Below are 27,659 nucleotides of genomic sequence, written 5' to 3'. Positions count from 1 at the left end.
TAACGACAGCCCGATACGGCCGGGAACCACAGGTGGAGCATTTTAGAGTAGTCGGAGATGCTTCTTCATATGAAGGAAGATCTGTAGACATATTTTCAGTGCTTTAAACACCAAATGGCTGATTGGAGATTGGTGCAATGTGGATATTACGGAGGATCCTTGGGTGGATACCTTTCCATTGAGACTCTGGCCAACCATGGTCAATGATGAGGTTGTGGATAGTTTGCGGGTTAGTGATCTCCTCCGCTATGATGGGAAGAGTGGGATTCCAACTGGATTGGCCATCTATTTGGTGAGTACCTTACAGAGAGAGTGCATTCACTAATGGTTCCCGGCTATGTTGTCTCGGATGTAAGGGTTTGGAGCACATCTTGTAGCCCTAGGGTCATATTGAGGGACATCTACGATCTTTTTTAGAGCGAGCAGCGTCAGAGACAGGACTGCACCTGGATTTGGAAGTTTGGCCTTCACCCAAGGATTGCTTTGTTTCTTTGGGAAGTTACCTGGGGTCGGTTACTGACGAAGGCTGTCCTGAGCAGGCGTGGAATATCCATCCTACCACACTACCCTGGATGTGAGGTGGAGGAGACTATGAATCATGTTATGTTCTAGTGTGATTATGCAATGCGGATATGGAGGCATGTTGATATCCCGCCGGATGCATTGTACCAGTCCAGCTCCTTTACCCAAGTGCTTAGATGGTGGGTCGACACATCTCAGACCCAGTATGTGGCTATTAGGGCAACTTATATTGCTTACCATATTTGGCTGGTCAGAAATACCTGGATCTCTGGGGAGAGAAGACCTACACTAAGATTCGTCATAGAGAGGGCCGAGTGCATGCTATCGAGATCATCGGTGCGGGTCTATCAGATATGTCGTTAACAGCTCGGGACATATGGAGCTCTATCTCTGCTCTTGTAGCACATCACATGGGAGCTCCCATCCTCGAGTTTTTTCAAGGTCAACTTCGATGGATGTATTTTGGATGTGGTAGGAAGGGTGGTGCGGGCTTCGTGATCAGAAGCCCGGACTCTAGAGTAGTGGTAGCCGGAGGGTGCCCAATCTTTTACATTTCGGTCCATGAGACGGAGTTGAGGGCAGCTTGGGTTGATTTTTATCATGCTCGGCGTGTGCTACTGGCTAACGCAATCCTGCTCGAAGGTGACTCGGCTATAGTAATCGGCTGAATTCAGAGGGCACTGGGGACATTAGTGGCCACCACCCCCTGTTCCGGAATATTTGGGGCATGGCAAGCGGATACATTACCTTCTGAGCCAAGCACGTCTATAGAAAGGTTGATGGAGCTGCGGACTGGGTTGCTTCTTTTTTGGCTAATCACTCTGGATGGGGTTCTCTGCACTGGCGAGGGGGAGCTGCCTAGCGCTCCATGACTTATTATATTTTGACTTTTTTGGATGTATTCATACTAGAATTGTATGAGTCGTCTGGTGTAGCAAAAAAAAAAAAAATTCCACATGGCTAATATTATGAAACTCCTTTCAGATTGTCAAATATTTGCCCATTGTTAGGTTAAATAGAATTCTCACTAAGTGTCATGGTTGTTTTTTATATTAATGTCATGGTTTCATAGTTGGACTCTTTATTATTTATGTAATCTCGCATAGGAATATAAAAATATTTTGGAAGATTGTTATATCATTAATGTTATACACATATAGTTAGTACCTTATTTCATCAGATGTTTAAATAGGATTAGCCATGTATTAAAAAATAGTGATGAAATTAATATTTCAAATGAACATTTAGCCTTTGGCTTAGGTGGACTTTTCCTTATCATCTTTTTGCTCCTGTTTGCTTGGTTGATTCTTTATGGGAAAAGAGTATTTATTTAAATCCACTTGTGCTACCACCTACTATTTAGATGTCAGATGCAAAGGAATTTTATAAGTATTTATAAATAGTTTTTTTAGCGCTCGTGGACTCTATTAGTTTATGAAGGGTATAATTTATCTAAAAAAATAAAATGATAACAAAGAATAGTAGAAAATAATTTCCTATGTCCCATAGACTACTAGCTCGTTTAACTAGAAGAAAGAAATAAAAAAAAAGTTGAGTAAAAATAAAAGAAAGAATTATCATCTTTTATTTAATTGGAATGACATTTCTATAAATTTTTATAACTTTGTTAGCTTGGATATTTTACCAATAAATCAGCTATAACCTTCTTATCTAATCTCTGTTTTAGATGGTTCAAGATATATTGAAATTTAACTTGATGCAAGACATAATTGAAGTCCTCCATAAAAAAAAAATCAATCCATCATTGTGATTTTTTTAAAAAAAATAAAAACTAGTGAGTATGAAATTACTCTTCAACTATGACTCAACATATATTTTAAGATTTAAATGTATTAGATATTTGTGAGTCAAGTGTCCCCTCATATACTTTCATAATGTGATCCTAGATCTCTGGATGTTATCTGGATGGTGTTCCATCCTATCCATTGATGTGCGAGTCTCAAAGTAATGATTTTTATACTTGTTCAAATATCATTTTTCAATATAGCATGCTATCTTTTTGAGCTTTACTAGCCTTTCCATCATATATTTATGCTTATGTGACCTCTTTATGGATATTTGAATTCTCTTCATTTTTTGACTTCAACCCCAGTTCAAACACATCAGAGATAACAAAAAATAGTGGAAAATAATTCTTTTATATCCTGTAAGACTTCTAGCTCATCTAATGTTGGTTTCTTGAAGGAAGAAATAGCAAAGGCTAAGAAAAGTCAAAGAAAAATATCATTAATTTAATTAGAACAGCATGTCATCAATAAATATGCCATAACCTCCTCATCTAATCATTCTTTTAGGTGATTCCGAAGGCCTTTGAAGTTTTAACTCCATGTGGAATGTAATGGTAGTATTTCATGTGAAAAATCAATTTATGATATTTTGGTGAAGCTTTTTTGCATTGATGAGCATGAAATTTCTCATTTGACTATGGCTCGATATATATTTTAAGATTTAAATTTATTGGATACTTGTGAGTTAAATGTTATCTCGTATCCTTCCATGATATGATGCTAGAAATTTGATGGTCATCTAGAGGCGTTCCATTCTATTAGTGATGTGCCGGTTTCAAAGTAGTAACTTTTTTGTTTTGTTCAGACAATGACTTCAATGTAGCCACCATTTTTCTAACCTATGGTTGCAAGTCCAGACAATACTATAGTTGCAAGTTAATCAAGAAAAATATTATTCATGGTTAGTCAAAAGAAATATTTTTTATTATGAAGAAGGAAAATAGTAGCTTCTATCTTTATATTAAAAGGCGAAAATCTGCCATGGCTTTAAAGACTCGTTCTGAAAAAAAGAAAAAAAAATGGTCAGTAGAAAAATAAAAAAAAATGTCGCTTGTTTGGTTGGAGTTTTTAAAGGAAAAAAATGAAAAAGGAGCATTTCTATAAGAATAAGATTCTCAAGTTTTATGGAAAGAAAAATATATGGCGGTCATGAAAAAGTTACTTTTTTACTAGTTTGGAATTAGATTTTTTTTTTTTTTTCCAAAAGTACTTTTGAACCATCAAAATCTATGGATAATGTCTTTTTCTTTATTATGAGTATAATAGGTATTTTATATAATTTTTTTAGAAAAGTAGATGCTCAGTCAAAGCTACTCTGAATATACTATTTTATCAACTAAATATACTACAATTATTTTTCAGATATCATAATTTTAAAAATTATTTTTTTAAAAAATATTTGGTGAATATATATATATATATATATATATTTCGAACAAATGAATCCGAGGAAATGAGTCAGCTGAAAATTTCACTAGCATGGAAGGTCCACGTGAGACTGAAGGAACCACTTTTGATAACTTGTTGGGTGGTGAGGTTCAAAAGGGCAAAAGCGGAGAAACGTTTCTTGCACCGTTGCATTAACCGACCTTCCTTTCCCTTCTCCGCTCGCGCCTGTGGTCAATGGAAGATGAAGTCCTCCATAGGGTTTTGGAAGGAGGAGGCAGAGACTACTACTACTCCTCCACCTCGTCCCCACCTCCATCCTCGTCCGCCACCTCCTCTTCCATCCTTCAAGCCCTACCTCTCCACGTTGTAAGCATCTACTTCTCTCTTCTTCTCTTCTCCCAAGTTCCAATTTTTATCTCCACCCGAGTTCTTGAATTCTGACTATCGGTATTGGAAATTGGATCGGCGGCCAGCCTTTCGATCACGGATATTATCTGCTGGTGAAGGCCATTCAGGAGCTCCGCGAGAAGAAAGAAGGACATGTCGTCACGGTCGGAATCGGTGGCCCCAGCGGATCCGGCAAAACCAGGTGATTAATCCTTCCTACTTCAAGAGGGATTCATTACGTGATCATTTTTGAAGTACATTTTTTTGGATTGCCAATAGCTTAGCGGAGAAGGTGGCATCGGTCCTCGGCTGCTGCGTTGTCATCTCTATGGAGAATTACCGCAATGGAGCTGATGATGGGAATGACTTGGATTCCATAGATTTTGATGCCCTCGTGCGCAATCTCCATGTATTCTTTTTCTTTCCTCTTGTTCTCTGCTAAATCGATACTATTCATCGATGGGTGTAATTTTTCTACTCTTTGGGATCCAGAAGCTAACGGTTTGGTTTCATAAGTGTAGGATTTCGTAAATGGCAAGGAAACCCTGATACCATTGTTTGACTTCCAAGAGAAAAGACGGAGTGGTTCGAAACTATTGAAGATTTCTTTGTCTGGGGTGGTGAGCCTTCCCTCTTGCCATGACGTAGTTTTCGCATCATGTTGAATGATCATCGATTCCTTCTTGTTTGGTTCTCCTGATCGATTGCTTCTCAGGTCATTGTTGATGGTGCCTATGCTCTCCATTCGACACTACGATCTTTGCTTGATATCAGGGTTGCTGTGGTAAGAGCTGTAGCTTCCCAGCTTCTACAAGAAAACTGTTCTTCTTGAGCAAACTATGTTTGGTACCTCAGGTTGGCGGTGTTCATTTTAGCCTCCTTTCTAAAGTTCGACATGACATTGGAGATTCTTGTTCGTTGGACTACCTCATTGATAGCATATTCCCTTTGTTCAGGAAACATATCGAGCCAGACCTCCATCATGCCCAGGTCAATTTTTTTTGGTTACTTCCAATATAATAATTTATGTGGTGATTTCATTTCGTTTTCATTTAGTAACTATTTTTTTTTTGTCCTCCGGGACTCCTGCAGATTAGAATCAACAACAGCTTTGTATCATCTTTCAGAGAGCCTTACTATAAATTGAAATGCAAAAGTGAGGTGAGTACATCGTCCAGCAACATTCTTGGGTAATTCTAAGTTGTCCAGACCCTTGCTGCCTTATTTTTCTGTAACCCAGTATGTATGTTATCGACTATTGTACAGAAGCTTTCTTGTACTATATCAACACATGAATCGTATTGCTGGTTCAAGGTTTATACTTGGTTTTCTCAGAAAACTAATAGTCTTCTGCCATATAACATGCATTTAGAGCTTGTTTGGTTACCTGAATGTCCCAACTATGGCATGGGTGGAATTACTATCTCCTCTTAAAAGTGAGGTGTTCAATATGCTGTGGTGTCAGTTGCAGGTAATTGGAGAGATCCTGTTTGTTTACTTGTAACTGGAGATGTAACACCCGTTCTGCTAGGTTGGTCATGTAAATAATGAGATCTCTGATCTGTGAAGTGGAGTGAGGTTATTTCCCATGTTCAAATGAATAGACACGAATAACACCTACTTTTAACACGAATATACCTGTTTAAGTATGCAAAGCATAACATGACTAATTGTTAATATGTATGAGAAGCCAAACATTGGGGTGGAACTAGGGTTTTTTTATTTTTTTATTTTTTTTTTTTGGTGGGGGGGAGGGCAGGGTTGACAATGTGAGTTTGTTTTTTGAAAAATTTATAAAAATAAAATATTTATTGACATAAACATATGAATCTCAAAACATCCAGTACAAAGTTAACATTCACTATAGACTAATTGAAAAAAAAATATCAACTAGCCATAAGTGGTCTATAGGGAAACATCCTCCGCATCATATGTATTCTTAGAACCAAGGTTTGTCGTACTGATTGGTACCGTACCATACCAATATCAAATCGGTACGCAATCTCGTACAATATCGATACTAGATATGCCTCGTCGTCTCGGATCGTACCATATACTGACATTGTAATAGGATGGTATCGGTGCGGGATCCGATATCAAGACGGCGAACCTTGCTTAGAACTATTTCAACATAAACAAAATAAAAGCAACCTTAAGTGCAGAAAAATGATCAAATAAAATATCTTCAAGATGTCTGTGTAGATTGAAGATAGTCAAGAATCGAGGAAAGCAATATATTGTGGCCTAGGTTGGTGATTAGAACCAAGTTTTTTTTTTCTATGGGGGTAAGTAAATCAGACCCAAGGTTTCAAGTACTGTACCTATATTGGTACCTCACCGACATGGTACCATATTGGCACATGGTATGCCTATTAGTTCTGGGATAATAAAAAGTGAAATTCATGTGTTGACATGCCATTTGTACGGAGGGGGCATTCTGGTATTATTACCTTTCTAGTATGATTCAGCTGACTGGTAAGAACTGGTACACAAGTACTTAAATCCTTGATAAAAATGACCAACAAAAGAAGGGTGTATCGGTAGTACGAGGTCATTACATGACATTATAGGACAATTTGGGGTGGCATGGGGTCCGTTTGCCTATTGAATCATCCTATGGGTGCCAAGTACCTTTCCCTAGCTTGTATGTTATGTATAGAGAGGTGCAGGGCTGATATAGGTGGTATTTCAGTTTAAATGCTTACCGACTTTTTTATGGGAAAGGAGACAAAAAGGATGATCATTCATGTGATAATCGGTGAAGTTGTGTTATGTTCTGCATCATTAATTGTGGTTATTTGATTGAGATGATACTAATTACGAATATGACAACACCTATAATTTTGTTCATAATGATCGAACAATTACTCTTATGTTGAAACCTTAAGGGGAAGATTCCAAAGAAGCTTGTGTCAAAACTATAAAGGTGATGATCTACTAGGTTGAACAAAATATGGCGAAGATAGTTGCTTTAATGTTAATTTTAAGTTGAACCTCCACATAATTCCTCACAGCTTTAATTTTTCAAATTGTCGAAATATATTGTTGAAATTTTGGAGGCCAATATTGAAAATTGCAAGTCGTATGGCTTCTATTTCACAAATCTACCCTACCATGGAGAGGTCAGCATGTGTATATGGTGGTTCAAAAGCCAACATTATGGGCAATTCCTCTTCTTCATAACCTTTTATAGACTTTATCTAGATCCTGATTTATTATCTTGAAAATTGCATGAAGAAGTATGTTGAGTACTTGAAGATGCTAATTGTCGGTGGATAAATTTCTGTTTCTCGTGTTGGAAGAAATTCCTTGCTTACTTTTCCCACTCTCTTCTTTTCCTTATGTGGTTTGTAATTAAAGAGCAAGCACGAGGCGGACAAAGGATCTCCTATTTGTATCGGTTTTGTTATCCTCAAAACAAATCAACAAACACATGATAAGGATGAACACATTGACAACTTTCAACGCACTGGAACAGAACAAAGACAAAGTCATATGTTTCTTTAAACTTTGGATAGGAAGTGGACAAAAATCAGCAGACATAGGAAGACATGGATAAAATCATACAGAAAAGTTCCATTGTCAGCATTGCAGAGGCTCATAAATGTGGTGGACAATCATAGATTGGAAAATATTAGAAAAATTACCACAGAAATTAGCATGTTAGGGGAAGAAAATGGCAACATCACCATAGATAGTCCTTATCAGCATAACAGGGCTGACAAAATGCATATAGCCTGTCGTTGCACATATGGCATCTCCAAGACAGGCTCAACAGAGTCAACCGCTAAAGTTGCACAGGAAGGACAAAACACTGGTTTTCCTTGCAATTACCTGTTGGATCTAGAGTTTCTTGTGCTCGCCTCCTCGGGAGAACAAAACTCTGGGGAAAGGCAAGCAAAAGGAATCCTCTTACATTTGATTCTTTGATGCCATGTTTTGATTTAGATCTCATTCTTCAGTTAAGTTTTTTTCAGAACCCATATCTGAAGTCACTTTCTCCTTGTTTAATTAATAGTCCTCTAAGATTAGATTTATTACATGGCCATTGAAATCAGCCTGAAAGACTATTTGAAACAGAAACAAAATAAGGGCTAAACTTAAAAGAGTTAATAAGAAAATAAGAGAGGAAGAAAAGAGGAGATGAGAGGAAGAAACAGTGGAAGTAAGGATGGGGAAAGTCAGAGTACACACCATGGTCTGCCGTACCGGTCGGTACGGGTCGGTACCCGGCCAGTACATATCGGTACCGGATCCTAGTGGTACGGTACAGCTATATATTTTGGTACCAAACCGTACCGACCGGTACCGGCCCGTACCGAACGGTCCGTACTGGCTCCAAATTTTTTTTGGCTTTTAGCCCTATTGGTACAGTACCGGTTCGGCTCGATTTGATTCGGTACCGTACCAGTACCGATGCCCACCAGTACGTCGGTACAATCAGTACCGCGTACCTTGGTACACACTATCTACTAGCCTCTGCTCTGCTGGGATAAAGATTGGGTTGACAACTATGTCTTGTAGAAAATAAGAAATAGACCATTTAGAAATAATCCCAGTGAAGATTATAACAGGATTGAATTTATATATTTTAATTATTTTGCAGATCAAATTGCATTATTGTGCAACTTTCTACCTGAATTTTAATTGTCAGATTTCTGTTTGCTGAACTCTCAGCCTGTCTTAAAAGTGCTCCAGCTTCCAATACAATACAAAATGAACACATGGTATCCTTTTTCTTTTTATCTTTTATCTTTATAATGCGACACAAATCTCACCATCATATTTTTTTGGAATTTACTTCACATTTACCCCGAAAATGTTTTGACACTCACCATATATTACCATAATTATGCGGCTTTCAGTCTGGTTTTATGAATTTCGTTTCTTGTATCTATGCAATTTCATGGATGTAGTTGGGTTTCATTTCACCATTAAATTCCTTTCTTAATTTAGATTGTTGACTTCTGAACAGTCTCCGGATGGACACACAATTTACTCATTTGATGGAAGTAGAGCAGAAACTGAGAAGTGAGTGCATTCTAGCTTTTTTTTTTTAACGTTTTCACTTGATTATACCAGATTTACAAATGTTTTTTGGTTTTCTGTTACCTCACTACGGTACTTTGCTGAGTGGAAAATTATCAACTTCATTTTTTCCTTGCTATGTTTTCAGCTATATTGAGATGTACCTTCGACCTCCATTTGCATCTGAAGAAGCAAAGATAAATGAGTGGATAAAGGTCCGACAGAGTGGTATAAGGTACTATCTGTCACTAGGTGATCAGAGGATTGTTGACAAGAACTTCATCATTCGACCAAAAGCTGAGTTTGAGGTATCTTAGTTTCTTATATGCTTGTTGCTTATGGTTTGGTTTATTTATTTAGTTACTTTTTTTTCTACTTGATGCAAGTACTGCCTGATTAACAACTGTTAGATATTTAACTGTTTATGATACATCACACATCAGCTATCCATGACTTTCTCGTTTAATGTTCCACATGATTGATTTCCTAGAATTTGTATCAGTCCTTCAGAAATACGTAATTGTATCTTATTTGATGAAAGCCATGTTGTAGTTTTGTGGAGAGAAGAAGACTAAAGTGCTAATATGAGTACCAGACATGATAAGTACTTCAAGTACATCAGTTGCTTAATATTTTTCCAAGAATTCAGTTCTAAAAGTATCATTCTTGAACTTCTTGATGCAATTATCAAACTTAAAACACCTGATAGTGGCTTTGTTATTCAATGCACACATTTTAGCCTCACATTTCATGAAGTTTCATAAATATGCAATCAGCCATATTACATTGATCTACATATTAAATCTTTTCAGTAAGTTAGAAGGATTGAACATGGTCCAGTTGTAAGGAGAATATAAGTCATGAGAATATCTCCATGCTGATTCACTGATTGATGTATTGTTGGGATCGTTGATTATCAAGTTTCATATTTTCTGCTGTATCCTGAAATCATGGTCAGATGCTTTCTTCGTTGCACTCAGTCTAGTCAGCATTCAAATAACTGCAAGTAGAAACAAGACTGGTGGTTAGAATATGGATGATATTAAAAGTCCATTCAAAGTTATATACTTACGTTAAATTAACATACTTGATTGATGAAAAAACATATATTGAGGTTAACTAAATGCGAGGCAATGCAGCCTCCTAAAGATGTTTTGGTAATTTATTGATTCAGTTAATATTTGTTATTAATAATTATTTTCTTATTAGCAATTGATGGTAAATTAGCTGGCACACAATTGTACATGGCAAATGTTAATGCATCCTGGTGCACTTACTCATTGAGGTATGACGACAATCTGAGTGATGCATTCTGATACCCCTTGCTGTTTGGCTGTGGCATATGATTGACTACATTATGGCATGGTACAGTATGATACGAAACCGTGTTGTGGTGTCTTGTGACTGACATGGTTACGTCAGGCCATAATTTAAATCCTTGCCAAAGAGTGACTAAGCAAGATCAAGAAATCTAGATTGCAGGACTTACTCAGGCAAGATATATATTATCATGTAGTAATCTTAGACATTAGGCCAAGGTAAGATGATAAGATCAAAACGAGTCATTGTTCTTACACCCATGGTGCACTCAAATCTTTCAACAACAAACAGATCGTCCCACTAAGAAGATCTTTCTTTGAATATGGGCAAGGGGCTTGGTCATTCAATAGCTTATTCAAGCTTTCAAATGGTTGAAGAATCGGACAAGTTGGACTGCTGAAATATGGGTTCAAGATTGTGGCTGAAATGGTGGAAACAGATTGGACTAATATCCAGAATGCCTAACGATCAGGTATTTGTCTTGGTCATTCCTTTCGGGGTTTTATTTGCAGAACGCCTTTTGTTTAGGCTTTCACCTTGCTTTGAGAAGGTCATGAAGAAAACTTTTCTGGTTATTTTTGTTTCCCTGGGTTGCCAACCAACAAGTTAAGTTAGTCAGAGTTCTTTAGGCATAAATTACTGGGAATTGTGGAATCCTAGAAGCTTCAAGTTAATTGAAAAATAAATGTTAGCATTATGATCTAATTGGTCTCCCTACAAATTCGGTCTACAATCAATTGAAGGTAGATAGTTTGACATTCAGTTTTGAGGTTTAATGATGGTTTGAACTTTTGGGTGGAGAGTTTCCACATGTTATATTTTTTCTCTTCTCCCCTTAATGTCTTCTCTATATGTTCTTTATATAATATTTTGTAGAAAAAGAGCATTCTCTTTGGGCTCAATCTTATGTTCTATAAGTAGATGTAACTGAGGAGAGGTGATGAGTTTGTACCTCATCTAGCTTGGATCATCATTTCAAGTGATGGAGCAATAGATGAATGAAAAAATTCAAGGTACTTGGAGATTCGAGTGATAATGTAAATGAACATATCTCTTTGTTGAAAGTTCTTTAGTTTGTCCTTCAAGTTCCCTATTGGCACCTTGTTCCCCTGACTTTCAATCCAATATTGAGGTAGATCCTTTCTTTAAGTATTGTTCAATGTGAAAGGGATCTATGTTTGTTTGGCAATAAACCATAATATTTAAAATGCAATCTCTGTGGATTTAAATTTTTAAAGGGCGGGCCAGTACACAAGGTTCCTACCATTGCGCTGTCAAGGGTGGGTCTGACGTATGCAGCCTTACTCCCACATGCACAGAGGCTGTTTTTGTGTTTCAAACCCGTGACCTCCAGGTCATGCTGGAGCAACCTTATAATTGCACCAAGGATCTCCCTCAATGGGTTTAAATTTCTAATACACATCAACTAAGCTGATGGGCAACAGAAATATTGTACCATGTGGGATGAGATAAAGCAAAACTTGAAAATATGTTTATTCCCCACAGATTATGCACAGAATCTCTATATAAATTATTTACCAACTCAAAGCAAAGAGATAATTTTGTGGGTCAATATATGAAAAGGTTTTTAATTAGAAAATTATATCAGTGGGTTAAGCTGGCTATCTGAGATGATGCACTCACATGTTTATTTTGGGCTGTGGAAGTTTCCTAACGCATGTGTAGCCATCAATATCCTGCTTGCATGAAACTTTTTTTTGGTCACATCACCTTTATGAATTACTGGCTGTTATATCGTTTATCTAGCTGGGCCAGTTGAGATAAATATGACTTTATATTTCTTATTAGCTCAGTTCATGTACTAGTTCTCTTATACAACTATGTTCACATGTGTAAAAGTTATTTGAACTTGTATTTGTATCAGTTTCATTGATATCCTGCTCAAATTAGCAATTGAACTCTTTCACTACATGCTACTGGACTTGATCTCAAATTAGAATATTAACTGTTTTTGTTTAATTGTGACTGGTTCTCTATGAAACTAAAACAGGACATAAATGATTATTCAATGTAATACTAGTGCTTATTTATCCTGATTCAGAGATCTAATTTTCTATTCTTTTCTTTAAATTATTACTTAGATTTCCTCACAAATCCCTTGCTGCAGGTTGGAAGGACAACACTAGGTGGTTTGCTTGCTTTAGGTTACAATGTTGTTGTTAGTTACAAGCGTGCATCTACATCAGTCAATAATGGTCAAATTTTGATGGTAGTGGAGAGCATTGACACTCTCAATGAGACATTCTTGGTGTTGAAGGGTACAAGCAGGAAGGTATGGGTATTTGTTACCTGGCCATTTGGATCATTAAATATTTGGAAATACAAAGGATTTTAAATTGCTGTCGTAGATTTAAGGTGTCTGTAACTTTCCTTGGCTAGTTATTCCTTTGGCGTACCGAGTGTAACTCGGCACGCTACACATATCGGATATCTGTACTGAACCAATATGCTACAGTATGCTCGATTTGGGCTGGTACGACGTATCTTATTTCTAGGCTTAGGAAGCTTGGGAAGCTTTCTCAGGCCTTTCCACCACTTAAAAAAAGAGGAAGGGAGAGCGGAACCAGTGCGGCAATGGAAAAAAGTATTTGGAAAATATCAATCTCTGGAAAAAAAAAAAGTTGTTCCAACGGGAAAGGGTTTGATAATCCCATAAAGAAATTTTTTCTAATTGGGAAGGTTTGATAATCAACTAAAGTTATTTTGACAGATTTTGATTAATTTTTGGTCTTGTTGAATTGGTTCGGAATGACAGGTTTTGATAATTTGTTTCATGTTGATCATGTTTTCCTATGATTCATTTGAGAATTTTATTTAATAGTTGCAAAGTATAATTTTTTCTAGTTGTTTTGCTGTTTTAAGTGGCAAACTTGCATGATAACATACTTTCTAGCATTTCCATACCCCTTCTTTTGTCATTTTGTGAGACCCCCATCCATTTTTCTTTTGGTATCTATGAACTTCACTACCACCATCTCTTAACTTAAATTGTACTATTTACTTTCAATGTTAACATATAAACAATCAAATATGTAATTACTTGACAATCTATCCTGTTATATGATTGAGGTCATTGGAGCAGAAGCTTTAAGACTGGGTATCAAGGGGCCATGGATCACTAAGTCCTATTTGGAAATGATTCTAGAAAGCAAAGGTATGATGATCTCAGTCTAACATCTTTCGTATTACAACTTCTCTTGAAGGTTTTTGTTCTCATCAGTTGCTAATCAATATCAGGTGTACCGCGTGTTAATACACCACCACCTTTGTCTAGCACACTTTTAACTGGAAGTCAAGAAAGGACAATTGCTGCACCCAGACCAATACGCTTGTCTACAACTATTGCTCCCAAACCTGAGGATGTTACACAGCCATGGACTAGGTCTCCAACAAAGTCCGATATGGACCCTGTAGTAACGACATGGAATTTCATCTCAGGTTTTTCACATACAATGGTTCTTTCTGGTTATAAAGTTTTACATGGTCTGGAAGATGAGTTATATTAAATGACTATTTGCAACACCAACTATCTGTATTTATTAATTGTAAGCTTCTCTTACGAAACATATGCAGATTCTTCTGCTTTAAGGGGTAACCTCCAGCTTGCTCCATTGCCTGATTCATATGACTTGGATAGGGGTTTGCTTCTTTCTGTTCAAGCAATCCAGGTGACTAACATGTTGTAAGCAAGAAAGTGTCTCGTATTAGTGAATGCACCAACTCAAGTAAATATTACATGAGTTAACTTTTGCTAACACCTCACTTCATGCTCCCTTTTCTCCTCCCTTTCTCTTTCAGGCATTGTTGGAGAACAAGGGCTTCCCAGTTATTGTAGGAATTGGTAAGAGATTCACATGTTTGAACTGCCTGAATGAATTAATAATATGTTTAAACATGAATATGTAACTATCCAGTTCTTTTATTTATTAATTTGATGACTTAGTACTTAGCATGATTTTTTTTTTTGTCACTGAAAATCTTTTTCAGATAATTGTTATTATGTTTTCATGTTATTTTTTTTTAAAAAAAAAGCTGATGAGGAAGCTAGTGGTAGAGTTGCCTAATTATTGGGGTAGTCTTTGCCATTTCTTGGTGTCTTGAAGTTTTTATTTCAGCGAAACTTTGATTAAATTCTGAGTTCATTTGCAAAATTTGTTTGCAACTTTATAGCTGAGTCTACGTTATCAATTATTTTGAAAGAAAGAGATCTTCCTTCTTATCATAATTAAAAAGTTATTGAGTTGAATGCTAGTTTATTGAATAATTTAATGAATAATACTGAGTATCAAAAAAGAAAAAAATCAACTAAAATCTTTATTATCATAGTTAACATGGTAGATGAAGAATGAATTAAAACTACTAAAAGTAAAGCAAAACAAAGGGGACTAACCATTCAAATAAGTGGAAATAGGAAGAGGAAAATTGAGGACATGGGAGAAAAGGAAAAAGGTAAGAACCAAGGTTTACTGAACCGGTCGGAACTGACCGGTTCAGCCTGTACCGTATCGGTACCGGCCTCCACCGGTATGGTACAGCCTTTGGGGTTGGAACCAAACGGTTTTTTGCCCGTACCGGTGCAGTTCGCATTGGTACAAGACCGGTACTTGCGTGAAGAAGGGGGAAAGAGAGGAGAAGAGAGAAGGAGAGAGGGGAAGAAGACCTCTTTTGAGCTACTGGGCCTCTTTCTTCCTCCCGAGCATCTCACGGGGAAGAATACCTCTCTTGCTCGTGGGAGAAGGAAGGAAAGAGAAAAAGAGAGGAGGGGAGAGCGGAAGAAAAGAGAGGCTCAGAAAGAAGAAGAGGAGAATTGAAAAAAAAGAAAAGAAAAAAAAAAGAGAGAGGCCAGGGGAATAGTGCCTGCGCTCGGGGCGCGAGCGCGAGTGGAAAAATGCGTCCCCGACTCGTGCCTGCGCGTGTTCCATGCGGTGCGAACGCACGGGCTTGCTGCGAGGGGCAGCTAGCCCATGCACTGCCCCACGTGGGCTTTTAATGCCACAGAGTGGCATTTAATGCGACCCTGTAGCATAACGCGGACGCGCGCGCATCCGCTCGTTTTTTTTCTAAACCCCAACCAGTACCGAACCGATACCAAATTGGTACCGATTTTCACTGGTACGCCGTTTCGGTCGGTTCCGCGTACCTTGGTAAGAACTAAACAAATATGACAGATGAATCAGAAAAGGCATGTAAAATATAGGAAGGGAAGGAAAATGAATGTTTAATTTTAGACAAGGAGGAAACTCAAGAAATAATCATAAGGATGAGTTGAAACTTAGAATGGAAAAAATGAAGAAAGAAAATGGGGTGGAATTAAATTGGTTCAATTTAATGAGATAATGACAAAGAAATGGTGGATGGAGGGGAGGAGACAAGTCCAGCAAAGGCAAAGGAAAAAAGAAGGGCTTTATGCTATGAAACAATGTCTGTCAGACCGGTACTGGTAGTCGTACCGGTGGCCTACCGGACCGGTTCGGGCTGTATTGAATCGGTACCAAATCAATACCATTGGTTCGGCTGGGTTTTCAGCTACCGCACGTTTTTTTTGGAGTTTTCTCTCTTTTAGATCTTTTTTTATGAATTTAAGTTTAATTTGATGTTTTTTTTGTTATTTTTGGATTTTTTAAATTTTTTTTGATGTTTCTATGTTTAGGGTTTAAACTAGATGATGCATTTTATTAGTTCTAATTCTAAATAATACAAATCATAAAATGAACAACATATAATATCTTCAAATCAAGATACATTCAATTACATACTTTTAAAGCACTCTCGGACATGTTTAGGGTCAAAAAAGCCATAACGCACGACGCTGTGGCAAACTGAAGGCGTACTGGTGCGAACCGCTGGTACAAGCGGTACCGAACTTGTACCAATACCATACCACTCAGTTTCGGCCCCATAAGGGCAGAAACCATTTTCCACCGCAGTACCAAAGTGGTCAGGGACCGGAGCGGTCTGGTATGTGCTGTGCCGGCCGGTACTGGCCGGTTTAGCATACCATACTATGAAATATGGTTTTAGCAAGGTTCACAATCTCGGTACTGGTGTTCATACTTTATCGATTCGATACAGTATGGTACAATACACATCTTGTACTGAACTGAAATAATCCTCAAACCATTTTTCTCAATTTTTATCTTAGTACGCTTCGATACAAGTCGGGATCCTTCAGTATGGGCCAATACACACTTCGATAGCGCTCAGTATAGGGCGGTACGGGGCTTGTACCGACTCAAAGTTGAATTTCATACTCGTTTTCTCTCGGTATGGTACAATCCGGGGCGGTACGATAGATCATGACTGTAAGTTTAACATTTTTATGCATACCTTGTAAATTACTTTATTGTGCAGTTAGGCCCTTCTTGTTGATATGTCATTATATATGGTAGAAAAGTGATTGTTTAGGTTCAAAATGTTTAAAATACTCCACCATGTTTAAGATTGACTTCAAAGATGGATGTAGTGGTAATTTTGCAATTTAAGAAAAGTTTAATGCAAGTGATTGCTGTCAATCCAATTCCGTTGGATAAATCGTAAGATAGTGACATACTAACATAAAAGAGCAATTACAAGACAAAAAAAGGAAAAGCAAATTGTAACTTTACTAGGATAAATGCAAGAAAGACAAATGTTAAAAATAATGAAAGGAGAAAATGAGAGAATGATTAAGAGAAAAGTAAACATTCATTTTTATGGTGTTGAATGACAGTGATGTTGGGCAATCATTCTCATTTTATGCATTCACGTCTCTTATCTGATTAGGAGAGGGAAGAAATTTTGGTGGTCATATCTTACGATTGGATTCTATAATTAGATTAATAGGGGAGTAGGAATGTATAAAAATGAGGTCCCAAAATTGAATTGGAAATGAGGTAGGTTATGATTGTCCGATCCCACAACTAGATTGGAGAGGGGAAGGAGGTATGGTGGTTAGATCCCAAGGAGATGCAGGGAGTGAGTCTGCACCTTTGCAAGCAGCATAGATCAAGCCCTAGATTTGCACTGTAGAGGAGCTCATCAGGTTCCATCTGGCGAGTATCTTGTAAGGCTCCGAGGCTAAGTATGCTTAGTATGTGCAAAGACCCTACACTAGTGAGATTGAACTCCCAAAAGAAGAGATCTTGTTTGAGTAGAGAGAGTGCAAGTAGCAGTCCTGGTTGTCAGCCAAGTCTAGTGAGCTCATCATCTTAGTGTATGAATGTGTCGCTCCAGGTGTAAGGTTTCATTTCCCTCTAGCCAAAGACTATTAGAGGGATAGGATGCAAGGCTCTCTCTAAATGTAGATAGTGATAAAGAGAGAGAGAGAGGCAGAAGGTATGAAGTGTACCTCTCTGGGTGATTTTAAACAAGGAAAAAATTAGGAAATAACAAAAATATAATAAAATATTTTATACTAACTACTTAGCCTTGGTTAGGTATGCATGTCTTTATGTTTGAGGAAGCCTAATCTAAAGCAGAAAACTTGATGACGCTACAAAATTTGAGCTTGTTCAAACCTGATTTACCACAAGTGCCTATACAGGCACTCCTAAATCTAGACGTGGTAGTTCAGATCAGTTGGGGTGTGGTGGTCGAGGTTGCTTTTGCCTAGATCTGAAGCTCATGCGTCGCTCTTATAGACAAAATATGCAATTATGCACTTAGATCCACTTGCATACCTAGATTTGGCCTATGTGGTGTACCAATGAAGCAAGTGCATGCACACAATAGCCATGCATGGCCTTATTCCTAGGCATTGATAGCAGCTTGGATTTATGGTAGACAATTATCTGGCTTGCTCTAAGGCCAAGATATTGCTAGATTTGTTGGTCTCTGGGATATCTATCAACCCCAGTTACAAAGTTGATAGGGCTAAAAATTAAAATAATAGTGCTATTTCAAATTTCAATGGTTCCTAAAATCAAAAGCAATGATTTACAAACGGCTCTCATGCAAGTTATTAGTGGAAATTTGATATTTGTAGTAGAAAAAATATATTATGTCGGCTAATGGCATGCCCCATAAATGTAAAATCATGGAGGACATGCTGTGCATAGATTGCAGGGCGCAGAAACAATTTGATATTATGCCTCTCTGGTTGGATGAAGTCAACATTGTATGAAGGCATTGAACCTTTGTTACCTGGATTGATCAGTGTAATACACAGTATCTGCACTTGACACTTTAACATGGACATTGGTAGGACGCTCCGATGCAACTTCATAAGAAGAAATTCTTAAATATTGAAAAGATCCTATATTTATACGTGCAACGGTGCAAGTGTAATAGATGATCGAAGCTGAATCTAGGTCATAGACTGGAACTATGATGGTAATAGACTGGCACTATGATGGTGGTCATGAGATGGGTCTCCAAGTATTACAAGGACTTACTCTGTCTCTCTTCTTTCTTAAACAAGGGGAGCAGAAGAACAAACTCTAGCACACCTAGTATGGTAGCCTAGCTTGCTTAGGTGCCCTTTTTTAAGTTTAAGGTGGGTGGCCTTACGGGTTCCTATATGGAAGTATAGTATAGAGTTTTTCCTTTTTACAAGTCATTACACCATTATGCATGGTTTGCAGTACTTCCCCGTATGCCCCGTATTGTAGCAGGATACGAAATTTGACTTCAAGTCTATACAAGCCCCGTACCTCTCCGTACCTCCCCGTACCGAGGTGTACCGAGATGCATACCGGCCCGTACGAAAGCGTACCAACCTGCATCAAGGCGTACCAAGATAAAAATTGAGAAAATTAGTTAGAGAGCTATTTTGGTACAGGAGTGTACTGTACTGTACCATACTGAGCCGAACCAATAAACTACGGATACGATACTTGGTACCGACATTGCGGACCTTGCTAGTATGTGTTACTGGATGCCATTTTCATATAAAAAACCATATAAAAGCAATAAACTCCTCTAAGCCCCTTGTTTCTAGATACAACTTTATTAAAAGTATTCTACTATTAAACCATATGAAGTATTCATAAGCAAGATTAGGAACCTGGACATGATGGCACGTGTAAAATCGTGCCAAAGCATTTTTGCATATTAACTCATACAAGTAGTGTTGTTTCTAAAGCAATATGAAAACACGAATAGCACACCCTTTAGGTCTTTCCATGTGACCACATGATACCCTCACATTGGACACATAGGATGGTGGATCTCAGGCTGCATAATTAGTTCTTTCTTGTGACTTAATGTCCTTATCATGTTATTATTATTGTAGGAAGGGATAAACAACATTAGTAGCATTACTACACCAAGGACAAAAAATTGTTCCTGCTTGCTCATTTTAGTGCAGGTATAAATGGACAGACTTTGCTGTGCTGTCAAACAAAGGCAGGAAGATCTGAATATAAGAGATGACTGGTGGTGGAACAAAATCTTTGCATTCTCTATTGATGGTGAGAGTTCCATGAACCTTGTCTTAGGCAAGATCTTTCAGAAGTTGATTATTAAAGTGACAGAGGGGCAAGACATATGCTTAGCCTTGGTTAGGAATGGGGAGATAGTTATGGTGTGTGCGCGTTGTTTTTATGTTTCTTTGTTGGTCACCTTTTAGGCAAGTGTGCTTGGTGTGAGGTCATCCTCGCTATAGCTTCTCATGTTCTTTTTGGCTAACATATATTTTTGAAGAAAGTAGCATCCTGAGTAGGCTTGCATCTTTTTTTACAAAGGCTAATAAATACACTTCAGTGAAGATGCAGTGACATGGAAATTGTTGTTAGAGATTGAGTTAATGAGTTGAAGCAATATTTTTCATTCCTTATTATCACAGGCGATGGTGATGAAATCAAGGAGGATCACATGCATACCACCAAGTGGTGGGTGGGCGGCAGGATTCTGACCGAAAAATCGTATTTTCAGTTGATTAGGTGTATTTTGTTCAGTTTGTGGGTTGGGCAGAGCTGTGGGGTGTCGAAAGTCAAGTTTTAGCATGTATCGGGGGCTTATATGCTAAAGTTTGCTTAGCTGGAGGGTTCAAACTAGATCTTATGTGGTAGGCCTTGATCCAAATATTGTTTCAAGCTGAATGTACACGCATTGGCTTAAGTTGTACAGCTGGAATTTCTTTCTTGGGCCTACAATTTATAGAGAATAAGTGGTTGATCAATTACATTAGGCTCACCCATTCTTAAAAAAATGAGAGAAAAGGAGCTTCAAATTTGAGAAAAGAAAGGTATATTTCAAGATACCTCATTTATAGGGAGCAGCCAACGATTATTTTGGGCAGCATGGGTGGGCCAATTCCCTATATGTTTCCCTTCTTCCCTTCAACTATGAGAACAATGGAGGTGTCTGTTTTTATCTGTTTCTTTTCTTCTCTTTTCTTTCTTCTCTTTCTGATAAAAATAGTAGGGAAGATCACCCTCATTAGTACTTTAGGAAAAATTTGCAAGTGTTTTTAGGCCTTTTAAAAGGGCTTTCTGTGACAGTAATTTTAAGATCATGAAATGAATTAAACTGTTTTTCTTTCTCCAGTTTGCTTTCTTAATCTAAGGTTGAGCCAAGAAACTGTTCTCCAGATGCGGCAGACTATCTGCTGGCTAAGATTATTTCACATCCAAGGCTTTATTTTCCATATCTAAACATAAGATCAAACATGAAGTGCTATTAATATTTTCATATTTAACATTTAATTATTATGCAATTCTATATGTTCAAGTTCTATATGTTGTTGTTCTTTTTTAGTTTATGGCTTCACTAGCTTGTATAGGGTGCATGAATTATACGATGATAAATTAATCATGTAGGGTGTGTCATTCAATTTTATTTTTTTAGTTTAATGATGTGAGTGCCCAAGTAAGTGGAGGCTTTGATCTCCCCCATGTTTCTCTTCTTTTTCTTTTTTAATGTCATTTTGTATCACATTTATGCTAATCCATTTCTGTAATTAATCCTGGGTCGAATTGCATTTCTTTATTAAGTCTTAACTCTTGATATTGACTTATTTTGTTATGGTTGTAATTCATAGGAGGTCCAAGTGGATCGGGCAAAACAAGCCTGGCTCAAAAAATGGCAAATATAGTTGGCTGTGAAGTAATCTCTTTAGAAAGTTACTACAAGTGTGAACAAGTGAAGGACTTTAAGTATGATGAGTTTAACTCCTTGGATTTATCCTTGCTGTCGAAGGTATTATACCATTGCTGTGACATGTACTTCTGAAAAGCGATGCTTGCTTTTGGACTTCATTTCTTGTTTAATATCTTATAATGTAGGAGAAATTTTCATGGAGGGTGTAAGATTTGCCTAAATTAGAATCTCATGATCTATTAAATGATCATTCTTTCAATGTTAATGGTTTAAAATGTTCAATAATGTTTCTGAGGGCCAAGTCTAATATATGTTATGTTATCTTCTGCACTTTTATCACATTTTAATTGAAAACTTTCATATATCATGATTCAAATGTCTTTTGAAATTTGCCCTTGGGTTGGAGTAGATGTTGGAGCAAACTACAAACAGACCTGAAATAGATGGGATGTGATTTTTCATATAACTAGATTTGGACCTGCATAATGCATGTTTGAGAAAGGGTGGTGAGTCCACACTGTGGGGTACTGGGATCAGCACATAAAGTCATGAGTACGAAAAAGCATGCACAGATGTAATGTTTTAGGTGTATTTTGGGTACTTGGAGAAGTGAAGGAACCAGAGCCTCACAAAAGGAGGTACTTGGGAAGTTTACTTTTAGAAGGATGACAGATGGCTACAAATTGGTGGTGACCATATATTAGTAAGAACGTGTTTCATCCAGGCTCTTGGTGAGCATACTCACTGGATGTTTCCCATGTCACTGATCTACTCTTTCGTGAAGCTTATTAGTTTGTTTCCTGAAATTGATAGCATTTGCAAAAGTTTGCTAGGAACATGAGGTATTCTTTGCAGAAATGAAGTTTGTATGTGAAGGTCATACAGAAGTGAACTGACCTATGTTTCAAGGCCCCTCATTTGCCTAGTGTTGTCATAGCCAGGAACTCAACACCAGTTTAATAGCTGGTTGTCGAGTTTACATATTCCTGCGGAGCCTTCTAGCATTCTTGTTGCTCGTTAGCAGACCCTATTTTGGTAGGAAAATACTTAATGCTGATGATGTCCTTTTATAACATATGTCATCTTTTTTCCTCTAAATATGCTTCCATGTGATGCATTTATCTGATGCCTGCACCATTTTCAGCGTGTTAATATGGGTCTCATTCATATTTTTGTGCAAAAAACTTGAGGCATTTGGTATGGGGTGATGACCCTAGGATCAAGGGTGATCTGGATAGAGATGATGAAATTACTGTGTTTGGTCGCATCCTAGTAATCCTACGTGGTAGCGATCTCGGATTACCCCCACTTCTCAAATCACCTTTCAGCCCGATGATTGGATGGATGGGTTTCCAAAATCACACCAGTGCGGTGATCTTAGATTGAAATATATTAACCAAAATACCCCTTGTAATATTGTTTTCTTATGATAGAAGGTTATCACAAAAAAAAAGCAAAAACTTCAAGTATTGAATATAATGGCTGACTGACGTCTAGTCAATGTGTTTTCTAGCAAGGCTAAATAAAGTCCGCTACTTAACAAGCTTGTTAGAGAAGATGACTATATAAAGGTGTCCTTCAGTTGTCAGATAATAGCTTAAGCAAGGTACGCCGTACCGACCCAAATCGGGCGGTATGGGGTGTACCATACCGATTCGATAAGGGTACCTGGTATGGGTGGCGTACCGATATTTGGTATGCAAAAAAATTTCATACCGTATCATACCGACACTGTGCTAATGTGGCTCTGGTACGGGGTCCAGTACCAAGACGGCGAAGCTTGAGCTTAAGTGATGTATCTCGAGTTCCGTATAATTTTGGAACTGCAAATGGCGCCAGATTATGGCATGTTACAGGGAGAGAATCTTAGTAGAACCTTTATTTAACCTCATTAGTTGCCACTTGAGAAGGAACCTGCTTAATTTTTTGATTTTTTTTTCATTGATATAGCAATTTAACTTTCTAAATCTTGAAACTTCCTTTGTTTTCTATTTTATATAACCATTTTATATAATTACAGATTTTGTCACTTGGTTTTCATGATACGATCTCTTGGTTCTTTTTATAATGTGTTGAAACAGAAACTCATCCATGGTTGTCATATCTAAGGTTAAATATCATGCTTAACCTATGCATGCACTGTGTGCATAAGCTCATGTGACCAACTGAATATGTACATTCCATGCTTTGAGAACTATCCTCATTACTTAGTTCATTTTGCATTACATATGAAGCTGTTGCTTTCGAACCTTGCCCCTTAGTTGTTAATGGAAGATGTTCTTCTTCCTTGAAAGTAGAAATTTAAACCTGTTATAATTAATTGCAGAATATTAATGACTTGAGAAACTGTCATAAGGCAAAAGTTCCTTGCTTTGATTTTGAGAATTGCAGTCGAAATGGATTCAAGGAGCTTCAAGTTTCTGAGGACTGTGGGGTGGTAAGTCTCATTATTTATAAGGCAATGTTTTGTATTGTATGTACATATATATTCATACCTTTATGCACGTTATGTATATAGACACAAATATATGCATCCATATGCATCCATATAGTGTATTAAAGCTGCATTATTACTGGTAAAACTTGATTGAAAAAAATATTTGTTATCCCTTAGAAAATGGTTGTAAAACCTGTAATTGTCATACTCCTGATCAGTGTCTAATATATCTATTTACAGAGTGGTTGAACTGAATCTGTACCATTAGTATTGCCTTTCAGATTTTACTGTGGTATTTTTGGTGTTGCTTAAATAAAGCTCTTTTATGACCTTTTTTGTTAAAGCACTTTCTGTAAGAATGGTGTTTGGTAATGCTCAGTAAAAAATGCATCTAATGTAAGCTAGAAAGCTGCTTATAGGAGGAGCTAAAAAACTTGCTTTTAGCTTTTTCCTTATGCTTATATTAAAATAATGTTTTTTGCCTCACTTAAGAGAGGACATATTGAAAATGCAAATGGATTTGGTAAACTTCAATTAAGTTACTTCATTGTGGATGCAACACAAACTCAGAATATGATTGTGGAGGTCAACTTGATCTTCCTTATCTAAATCAATCTCAAAGAAGTTGAAGTTATCATAGTTAGATCCAACCCTACTGAAACCAAATAGACTTAAAATGTACTTCCAGCTATGCAGTGCCAAATACCAAGCAAGTGAAAAGCGTTTCAGCTTCATAAAAGCTCTTCTGAAAGAACAGAACCAATACTAAACATTTCCAAGTTAAATATACTATAAGCATAAAAATGTTACTTTCATGAGGTGTGAGATAAACACTATAAATTTATTATTAGGAAATATTTAATATGCTTGAAATAAATGTGAAACTGCAAATTTGTCATAAAAAATGAGTGCTCTATTAAAGTATTAATACATATAAAAGTTCAAAAGTAGGGTTAGACACATCAGGTCCCTTGGACCACTCTATTTATTCTCATTCCGCATGCATAATGTATACTACATTACTATTGATTTCTTAGTTTCTTCAGTGGCAAATGATCCTGAATTCTGAAGTGATATTTAATATTCCATGATCATTCTTAGAAACAAATGATAAGATTAATCAGGAAGGGTGTTATTGCTCCTATGACAATTGGTTTCATCTCATTAAAACAAAATATCTTTTTTTCCTGGAAATTAAATCATACCATGCATTCTCTTTTCCGAGATGGACCTGTAATGTCAGCAGCATTTCTAGATTACATGACATTGTTGCTTACTTAAGAAGGTCATACCTTGAATGGGTCTCCGGATGACAAACAAGTTTGCAAGCCTTCAACACTCCACCAATCATTAAGTAAGACTGTAGTTGCACTAATTCAATTCTGAAGTGGTTGCTGTTCCTTCTACCTTGTAGTATCTCCTTTTCTTGGAGATATAATGAGAACCAGGATATTAAAATTTTTTCCTTAACAATTTAGTGTTGAAAAAGTGAACCAAGCATATCAAAACTATATGTTACTTTGCTTGGATCATCAGTACATCTACTCAGTACTTCTTAAATGACATAAGCAAATGTATGCTTCACCAATAATTTCAGTGTTCTCTGGAAGGTCTTATTGTTAGTACTTAGTGCAATAACAATTATAATGGCTGTATAGCGCTAGTACTGCATACAAGAACCAACTACCCATCCTTCCTCTTCTTTGAGTTGTAACATATTCCATAGAATACTGTGTACATGTGGCATAACTTCTCAATATGCTGCTCAGTTTTTATTCATATGCGTTGACTCATTAGTTCTACTCTAAATATTAGATGACCTTACAAATTTGGAAGTTGAAACTCTATATTCCTATGCTGGCTCTAGGACTTAATCAAATTGACTTGGGATTTACTGGTCCAAGATTCACATGGTGCAATAATCAACAGGGTCCGGCCAGGGTTTGGGAGAGACTTGATAGAGCTTGTGCGACAGCTGGATGGGTCCAGAGATTTTCGGATCATCGTGTGTCTCACTTACCCAGGATTGCATCTGATCACTGTCCCTTGTTGTTGAGCACTGATGCCTTTGTTCCGGTGCACCCCCCATTCAGGTTCGAGAAGATATGGCTTTCTTACCCTCGTTCATGGGAGATGGTCAGGGAGGCGTGGAGCACTCCAGTGAGGGGTGATGCCATGTACCGGGTGTCCCGGAGATTGGAGTTGGCGAGGAGGAGGCTGAGGAGATGGAATCGAGAGGAGGTGGGAGACATTTTTAGGAGGATTGAGGAGTCAGAGGTGGCCATTGTTAGGTTACAGGATCAGGAGGCTCGAGGGGGGGTCTGTCAGATGAGGATGTGGGGGAGCTTAGATCCTTACTTGCTCTGCATGATGGCCTACTTAGACAGCAGGAGATATTTTGGAGACAGAAGGCGAGGGTACAGTGGATCATGGAGGGGGACAGGAACACCAGATATTTTCACCAGGCGACAGTGATTAGGAGGAATCAGAACAGGATCAGACTTATTAGGGATGAGGAGGGGCAGCAGTCGGAGGAGCCGGAGGTGATACAGAGGATTCTGGTGAGCTTCTTTAGGAGCAGATGGACAGAGCAGACTGGTGGAGCGAGCCTAGCAGATATTCCACCGCCAGGGGAGGTGGTCACAGAGGAGGAGAACTCTGGTTTGATTAGTCCGGTATCAGAGAGGGAGATCAGGGAGGCGGTGTGGTTCCTCGGAGGGGACAAGGCGCCGGGGCCGGATGGGTTCCCACCGGTGTTCTTTCAGCGATATTGGATGATAGTTGGATGGGATATGACGGCAGCTATACAACAGTGATGGCGACTGAGTGGCAGAGGACCTTCATTGCCCTGATCCCGAAACGGCAGGATGCTACGGAGCCGAGTCATTTTCGTCCGATCAGCCTATGTACGACTTTGTACAAGGTGACGACGAAAATTCTCGCTATCAGATTGAGGGGGGTGCTCCCTAGGCTTATATCCCCGGAGCAGGGGGCTTTTTTGGAGGGGCGGAGTATATCGAATAATGTACTCATTGCTCAGGAGTTTATGTTTGATCTTAGCAGAGCTCCGATGAGGAGAAGCTTGATGGGGGTTAAGCTTGATATGGAGAGGGCTTATGACAAGATGAGGTGGGACTTTGTGCAGCAGTCCTTGCGGTTGTTTGGGGTACATGAGACATGGATCAGGTGGGCGATGGGTTGCATCAGGGTGCCCTCCTTTGCTATTTTGGTGAACGGTTCGCCCTCCCGTTTCTTTACGTCGTCTGGGGGTTTGCGTCAGGGTTGTCCCCTCTCTCCATTGCTGTTTATTATTTGTGCGGATGCATTGTCTAGATTCTTGCGGCAGGCAGTGATGAGTCAGGAGCTGGAGGCTTACAGACCGGTGGAGGGAGCAGTGGCGATCTCCCATCTACTATTTGCTGATGATTGCATGCTTTTAGCCAGGTCCACGAGGCAGTCGGCTCGAGTTATAGATCAGATTCTTCGGGATTACTGTGCTCTGTCTGGGCAGCAGGTCAATTTGGACAAGTCTGCTGTTATCTTTAGTCCGAAGACGCGCGGGGCGCTGAAGCTCTCTATACTGGAGGTTCTAGGAGTGGGAGAACAGGGGGGCCTGATGTCTTATTTGGGGGTACCTTTATGTGGCCGACGTCTGAGGATTAGGGACTGTGTGTCCCTTGTGACTAGAGTCAGACGCAGGCTGGAGGGCTGGCAGTCTCATTCATTGT

At 38.2% G+C, this 27,659-nt stretch overlaps 1 protein-coding gene across 2 annotated transcripts in view; it reads left to right on the top strand.

Annotated features, from left to right (window-relative positions):
• The first annotated feature begins 3,879 nt into the window (after positions 1-3,879).
• LOC103719926 overlaps positions 3,880-27,659 on the top strand; it is a 50,680-nt gene continuing 26,900 nt past the window's right edge. For both annotated transcript variants that reach the window (XM_008809410.3, XM_039119548.1), the window contains exons 1-16: positions 3,880-4,085; positions 4,193-4,308; positions 4,386-4,515; positions 4,628-4,726; positions 4,822-4,890; positions 4,962-5,096; positions 5,199-5,267; positions 9,082-9,137; positions 9,283-9,442; positions 12,583-12,747; positions 13,545-13,629; positions 13,713-13,913; positions 14,049-14,143; positions 14,274-14,316; positions 21,436-21,593; positions 23,821-23,931. In XM_008809410.3, the coding sequence (XP_008807632.1) occupies positions 3,954-4,085; positions 4,193-4,308; positions 4,386-4,515; positions 4,628-4,726; positions 4,822-4,890; positions 4,962-5,096; positions 5,199-5,267; positions 9,082-9,137; positions 9,283-9,442; positions 12,583-12,747; positions 13,545-13,629; positions 13,713-13,913; positions 14,049-14,143; positions 14,274-14,316; positions 21,436-21,593; positions 23,821-23,931 (1,824 nt within the window). In that variant the 5' untranslated portion in view covers positions 3,880-3,953. The remainder of the gene's footprint in view (positions 4,086-4,192; positions 4,309-4,385; positions 4,516-4,627; positions 4,727-4,821; positions 4,891-4,961; positions 5,097-5,198; positions 5,268-9,081; positions 9,138-9,282; positions 9,443-12,582; positions 12,748-13,544; positions 13,630-13,712; positions 13,914-14,048; positions 14,144-14,273; positions 14,317-21,435; positions 21,594-23,820; positions 23,932-27,659) is intronic.

The sequence above is a fragment of the Phoenix dactylifera genome, unplaced genomic scaffold (genome assembly GCF_009389715.1).
Source record: "Phoenix dactylifera cultivar Barhee BC4 unplaced genomic scaffold, palm_55x_up_171113_PBpolish2nd_filt_p 000568F, whole genome shotgun sequence".
In the NCBI taxonomy this organism is placed as follows: domain Eukaryota; kingdom Viridiplantae; phylum Streptophyta; class Magnoliopsida; order Arecales; family Arecaceae; genus Phoenix; species Phoenix dactylifera.
The sequence above is the reverse complement of the archived record's forward strand: the minus strand, read 5'-3'. Positions and strand labels throughout refer to the sequence as shown.